This window comes from Phaethon lepturus, unplaced genomic scaffold (assembly GCF_000687285.1).
Source record: "Phaethon lepturus isolate BGI_N335 unplaced genomic scaffold, ASM68728v1 Scaffold57035, whole genome shotgun sequence".
NCBI lineage: Eukaryota > Metazoa > Chordata > Aves > Phaethontiformes > Phaethontidae > Phaethon > Phaethon lepturus.
Window position 1 is genome coordinate 11435 of NW_010539560.1, and position 7488 is coordinate 18922.

At 39.6% G+C, this 7488-nt stretch overlaps 1 protein-coding gene across 1 annotated transcript; it reads left to right on the forward strand.

Moving 5' to 3' along the window:
• The first annotated feature begins 268 nt into the window (after window positions 1-268).
• On the forward strand, window positions 269-4947 carry PKIB (protein kinase (cAMP-dependent, catalytic) inhibitor beta). Its single transcript, XM_010287146.1, has 2 exons — window positions 269-441; window positions 4349-4947. The coding sequence occupies exons 1-2, from the start codon at window positions 294-296 to the stop codon at window positions 4432-4434; spliced, it is 234 nt and encodes a 77-aa protein (XP_010285448.1). The 5' UTR covers window positions 269-293; the 3' UTR covers window positions 4435-4947.
• The last annotated feature ends 2541 nt before the right edge of the window (window positions 4948-7488 follow it).

Sequence of the window (7488 nt, forward strand, 5' to 3'; positions counted from 1 at the left end):
ACCCTATCCACAGGTTTCTTGTAGGTACAGAGCTGTTCATTGTGCTAGTTTGATGTGCAAAAGGCAATGTCAGGAAATGCACAGAGATTCTTTTATCTTCTTCTGGGATACAAATAAAGCTTAAGCACTCAGTATTGAAATATGTGGCTTTTAATAACAAAAGATCCATGGGGCAAAGCCTATGGCTATTGTCTTGTTCACCAGGTGATTAGCATCCATCCGGGCTACAGCTGTTTTCTTCTTGTGTTTGTTCCATATGCAGGTGTTGGTTGCTATGAGGAGAGGAGTCAGCAATGACTGATGTGGAGCCTGTGGTCACAGATTTTGCAGCATCAGGACGGGCAGGCCGCCGGAATGCCTTACCAGATATTCTGGGATCTCCTGCTGGCGCTGGGACTTCAGACCTGCCACACAAACTGGCTGAGCTCTCCGTTTCAGAAGGTAATGGCTGCACATGCAAGAAACTGACATTTTTATGCGGTTGTCCTTTGCTTTCTCCTTAAGACTTCTGCCACCATGCAGTTTAGATGTCAATACTAATATTTATTTCTTCATTTAGGATTAAATTCAACCTTGCAAAGCACTTACCACTTGCACCTCCTGATGAGAAAAGTTAATTTTAACCCAGACTAATTCTGCCATATCAACCCACAGATTCAGTGTTCAGCAGCCTGGGGAAGGGTGCTGGGAACTGCATTCCAGTTCCCCTCGGGAAGAGCAAACACAGTTGCATTGCTGGGCAGCTTGAAAAACCATCACTCCAGCTGTAAATTGTGATCTACTCCTGCACTGTAATAACTTACCACAAGACAGCAAGCTGTACTGTTAATCCAATTACAGCTATCCTAACTCGGGCATATACATTAAGAGTAGGGTTTACAGTGATTTATTCCTGCTAGTAGGCTTTCAACTTCGCTACCTGAGACCAGTGTCCGATTTTGCCATGTCCTTTAATTTGATAAGGTGCTCTGTTGATTTAGCACAGGTCTAATCAACACCAGCTTTACATTTGAATTCTTTTTACTTTCTGGGGGATTTTCAGATTCAGAAAAATCTGGTTTCTAATGCCTACGAAGTGAGAATTGTAGGTTGGCCCTGAGCATGTGTTGCCTCTACTTTTTTAGGTTCTGATTTGGAGTAACATTTTCTTCTCATGCCCATCACTGTTGCTGCCGTGACAAATGCCACTGCAACAGGTGGTCCCCCATCCAGGAGCAGCAGTGGTGTGGGTTCAGCACAGTGGGAGGCAGGTCTGTGCTGAGGAGTGGAGGGTCCTTGGATTCTCAGATTTTCTCCTTCTGGTGTGTGCAACTGGAGCACTGGAAATCCATTCCAAAGTACAGACAGTCACCTAACATTTAATGCTTTGGTTTTCAAATATTACTGGGTTTTTTATTCCGAATAGTTTTTCCATCTGGCACAGTTCATGCACCATGACCAGGGGTCAGGCTCCAGCAGGAGAGAACTGTTTCCCTTATCAAAGGGGAGCTAGATGGGAATTTATATAGTTGTTAGTGTCAGGAGCTGTGGAAGTGAAGTGACCAGTCCAACTCACTGAAATATTAATTGCTACATTATGTTTAACTAACCTTTGTATTGTTTAGAGCAGTGAACCTTGAGGGAGATGCACCATGTTAACCATGTTAAACAATGCACAAAAGAATACAACAGCTGCCGATAAGTTCCTCATGTTTGTTTCATTTTGGCCTCTGGAAAGTTTAGTAGTCGGAAAGAATCTATTTTTTAAAGCGTGCAAGATTTCTCTCTTCGATCTTTTTTTTTCCCCTGGATAAAACTAATCATGAAAGAGTGAAAGTCTTGTTAAAAGAAATGTTACAACACAGTATAAAATAAGTACTTAGCCCTCCAGATGCAATAATCCTCCTCTCCTGGTGCCCATCCAATGCATTAAGAAGAAGAAATGAAACACAGCTACATTAGTTTTAGCAAAATGTACTAATGCTTTCTTACAAATATAAGGACCAGCATTGCCACGATTTGAAGAACAATTAAGAGTATGGAATTATCCTTTGCTTTTGTCATTGACAGCACGTGCCTGGAAAGAGCAGTTTCTGTTATCAGCAGTTTGCAGTAGTGAGAATATGAAATGAATACAGAATGCAGTTAGGTCCACTGTGACTGCTTGGATGCCTTTGGGGGTTGGGAATTCCACAAATATCAGATGGGAATTACAGCCCCATCATGTTGTAAGTTAAACTTCTGATAAGACAGCAAGGAAAATGAGGAGAATTCATGAAAATGAAAAGAAAGTTTGGAAGTTCAAATGCTGTGACAGGGAAACAGTTTGTCTGTGAAACGTTTGGGGCTCTAACGGGCATCTCCTTTTGCCTGTTTATGGCTTTAATGATAAGTTGTTAAAAAAATTAAGGCCATTTCCAGCTCAGAACAAAGAAGTTGGATAAATGAGAAAAGTGGAGAAGATGGAACATATGGCTATATAAAGTATGCCCTATTTTTTTTCTACTCTGAGAGATTCTGGGAAGATATGGGAAATGGCGAGGAGGATTCTCCATCTTGCTTCAAATTTAGCTAATGCTCATTGGATCATACATTTCCTCTCTTTCTAAAATGCTGTCAGCTGCTGTCATAGTAAAAGGTCAAGAACAGGATGAGCTAATACCTTTTGTCTGGCTCAGAAGAAAAAAGAGACTTTGCTTTATTCTTTATGAATATACAGGGATCATAGCTGTGTGATAAAATTTCCATGTACTCTGCAAGCTGCACCAAATTAATGTTCTCACAAGATGGACAGGAGAGATTTTGACACCAGCTGTTTATCTCAGAGCCTAACTCTGAAATTAAGACCATCTGTATCCTGTCTGATCATCCTCTGATGGTGCATAAATTTTGGAGGGCTGAGACTTTCCACAGGTGGTCTGGTGAGAGGCCATACTGGAACCATGTTAAACAGTTAATTGGTGTCACTGGTGATCCAAAGGTTGAAGAGGAGTCTGCAAGAAGTTTGAGAGCAAAGAGGCTATACTGGTCTCCCACATTTGGTAATCTGCATTAGGGTACCATTCTGCCAATAACCTTTATTGTTTGCTGAGTTGTTTCTAGGTGACTGTGTATAACTATTTTGGTACACTCAGCAGCTTAGCACCTGTTGCACACCTAAGTGTTACCAACTATGAGATCAGATTTCCTCTAACAAAACTGTTTTCCTCTACTCTGTCTGCAAGACTCCACTAGTACTAGACATCCAAACCCCACACAGAAACAGCCAACAGAGGAGGTTGCTCTGCCTCCCTTTTCTCAGCAGTGCTGTGCTACATAATGCTGATGGGTGTCAAATAACTCAGTTCTTAATTTACCACGATAAAACTCTGCAGCCTCCAAACCTCCAAGCAGGCTTACAACATCAAGTGGTTTCTGCCAAGAGCTTTAGCTGATGAATTGTGTACAGCAGTATGTATTTGCTGTGATATGTACAGACCAAGATATATAACTCTCTTGTCTATTTCTGATATTTTGTGGCAAGTCTCCAGGGCAAATAGCTGAAAATGTACCCCTTAGATTACAACTATTAAAATGGAAGATGGTACAGCCAGATATGCTGAGCAGCAGACCTCTCCTTGCCCCCAAAAGCTATGGGCCGTCTTAGATTTGGGTATACAAACTGTTCTATTAGCACTGGTAATGCCATGTGGGACTTGAAGGCAGTGTGAAAATGATTATGCTTTTCAAGGAAATGGAGGCAAGAGGAGTTCCTGTTTCTCAATGAGAGAATTTGAGCATCAAAAACTTCAGTGTGGAACTCTTCATCTAATGACCACACACACTGGAGAGCTTTTACTTACATAAGCATTCAACTCTAACCTATGCAAAGCGTGAACTTCCAAATCAGAGGAACAAAAAATCCCCTCATCTTGTGAAGACAGGGTGAATTCTCCTAGATATGTCTTTGCAAAGAAGGTCAGCCAGAGAACATCACAGTTTATGAACATGCCAGTTATCTACCTGAAACCAAGCAATGCTCAGAGGAATGCAGTATTCTAACTTGACTTTGGAAATGACCCAGAAAAAAAGAATAACAGTAATAAAAATTGGAGATAAAAGTTATCTCCAGTTTGTTTCTTGCAACCAAATGTGCATTGATCAGCATGTGCAAGGAGCAGGCAGATCAACACCAATGGGCAATTGCTTTTGGAAGATGCCTCTGCAAGTTCTTGATCTTTTGAGTTAATCTCTCTTTCTAAAGCACCCATGAGTGTGGTAGTAAAGAGCCAATCCAAACAGAGGTGATCAGTGAACCCAAATATTTGGCTACATTAAAAAAGCTGTGAGAATGTGTGTGGTATAAATGTTTAATTCTGTCATTTTTCAGATGAAGGAGCAGAGGGTGGAGAAGTGCCATCATCCAAACCCTTGCTGGAAAGTCAAGAGATGGAAGGAAAAAGCAATGATTCCTAACACCTAAGGACTGCTGGATTAATGAAACCCATCGACAGACTTTCCAGTTTCCCTGTGTCACCCCTTCTGAAGTGTGGTAGCAACTTTAGTAGCACAGAAAAGATTTTGCAATGCACTTGTACCTATATGATACTAACATGGAACTACTGTTTTTTCTACTGTCATCCTTCAAAACCAATGTTCTACACATCCAAATGGGAAGAGAACTAAAGAATATATCTCTTATTTTGGGTTTTCTCACAGTTATGGTACTCATCCTAACTAATCTTCTTTGACAGTTTCAATTAATATACCTAGCAGATGTATCACCAACTAATGATTGCTTCAAAATAAAAATCCTGGGTTTTAATTTCCCAAAGTAGCTTCTTCCTCTCTGACACAGAGGTGTATTCATTCTCCCCACCTTAAGATGATATTAAGTATATATTAAGTACCAACATTATCTGTAATTTATCTCCTGAGATTTTTGTTCTCATTAGGAATACATAGATGGGTGTGAGAAATTAACCAATTTTTTTCTCTCCTTCTGTCTCCAAAAGGTTTTGTAAAATAGTTAAACACCAGTGTTTGTTTTCAAACTCTCTTTAAACTCTATTTGATTATGGTAGATCACCTCAGTTCTCCCACTCTTAGCTAGTCTTGCCACTTCTGTCATTTCAGTTTTCAGGCTGAATATTATAGCTGTTCATATGTAACTAAAATAAAGTAGCCATGTTTGTAAGTGATTAAAATTGTTTAATCTCACTGTGGAAATTAAATAGCTATCATCTTTTCTGTCTTCTATTGATTGCTTGATGTTTCTCCTGTATGACAAGACTTAAAACCCCATAATACATATTTCTTTTATTTCATCTGGGTTTTTGCTTTATTGTTTGCTGACAATGAAGATGTTTCAATCATTGTGATTTTTACAAAGATTTTTAAGCAAAGGTTTTTCTCTGCTGAAAGGTATTGTGTTGTTGTGGAGGTCACGCTCCTGAAAATACTTAGCATTCATTCTCTTATTGTAGGAGACCTAAGATTCAGGTACAGACATACACCTTTACTGCAGCCTAGGGCAGCAGCCATTGGTTCTTGAAACCTAACTAACACTGACAATCGAATGCTTTTATTTGCCCACACAATCACTTTCCTGGGCTGTAGCCAGATGGAGGAAGCATCTCTGATGGGTACACTCCACATTTGACCAGTATTCCATCTATAAAATATTTGTGTATTTTATAGCTGTCGGAGAGTTTGTAAGAGGCCTCTCTGCACATCTATCATTCCTACTGTGCATTTACCCACACACTGTCTTTTGGGGACCATTCAGTAATGGATTCAGTTTCATCCAACTGAACTGACACTTAGTTCTGTCCACTTACCTGTATTCATTTAACAAGTGCAACATCCCAGAATTACTTTCAGGTTTGGAAAGGCAAAATAACTTACTCCACTGGAGCAAAACATGTGGCTTAAGAAAGTATGAGGGACTGAACTATCTGACACTGGAGGAGCAGAGTTGAAAACCGCAGTGGAGAGAGACTCGGAGCTAACTATATTTGTGGTACACAATCTTAGAATCATAGAACAGTTTGGGTTGGAAGGAACCTTTAAAGACCATCTAGTCCAACCCCCTGCAATGAGCAGGTCCAACCTGAGTGCACATTACTGGCTCATGTCCAATTTTTCATCAGCTCTTGCTCTGGGTTGCAGTCCCATCTTCATATACCACCCTCCTTTATAGCATCTCAGTACATAAGATTGTTCAATTTTAAGAAGTTAAAATGATCCCATGGAAATCAAGTAGCTGAGTATTACTGAAACAGAATTCCTTATATGCTTTAAGTGGAGCATATGCTAAAGTGCTCTTCTGGGTCATGGCCTATATTGAATTCTCCTCTTCTTTTACAGTTGCAGCACTGGATATATTTAGATTCTTCTCTTACAGGATACAGACACTGAAATTTGGGTTACAGGAATAGATGCTTAAAGTAAGGATTTTGTTAGCCTAAGATGCTTTGAAGTTTTTTACTATTAAAGCACCAGTTCTGAACCATCTGAATTTAGCAAATTATTCATGTGCTAAATTCTGCATAAAAAACGTTCCACAGCTATATACATACAGGGAGTTTACTGCTCACAGACATACAGCTTAGAACTGGTCAGAGTGCTCAGCACTCTGGAAAATGGGTGCTTACTTTGTACTTCAGCTCTATGAACCTGTCAATGAGAAAACACTGTAGAAAGAAGAATTTTAACAGAAAATTAGAAAAACTGTGTAAGAAGTAAAGACTGAAGTAAAGACTGACAGATTTAAAATGCAACTCAATTAAAAGTAGAATGAATACTTTTGATCTATAATATGTGGGTCACATATTCTAGTCCTCATTTGCCTGTGTATTATATAGTTGCAGATTAACCAAGTTACAGATGCAGAAATACTTCTTTGCCACATGCATGTACAGTTCGTGTCTAAACAACTAACTAGTCTAGGCTGCATGAGAGAGCTCTACTGTAGTTAGTTCAGACATAGAATATGTAGTTATGCCCTGGATTTTGTCAAACAAACCTTTCCAGTTCTGAGCCAGATGCATATTTCTGACCAGTATAAACAGAACCACAAACACTAGTTGATGTGGGAGATATTGTGCCATATAAACTGTCCAGAAGAATTTATTAGTTGTGTATTATGCTTGACTCAACCAGACAGGAGCTAGCCCCTTTATTGCTGTCTGGGGGTCTCTATGCCATGTTGTCCAGTAGCCTGGGGTTTAATCAGGGTTCATTTTAAAGAAAGCTGTGGTTCATTTTCTTGTTAGTATCTTGAAGATAGGTAATACTCCTACTAAACTTTGGCTGAGCCTGTAAAGAGCAAATTAAGTGCTTCCGAATATGTTTCTCACTGATCCAGTTTATCCAGTTTCAACCATTATCCAGGCTATACCACTCTCCCATTAGTTCAGCTAATGGGTAACTGATGACAGTGCATTCTCTTAATCCACAGGGTAACAAAGTTATGGCCCAAAATCAGCAGACAGTTTTAAAACATGCTTAACTTTAAATACAGACTAG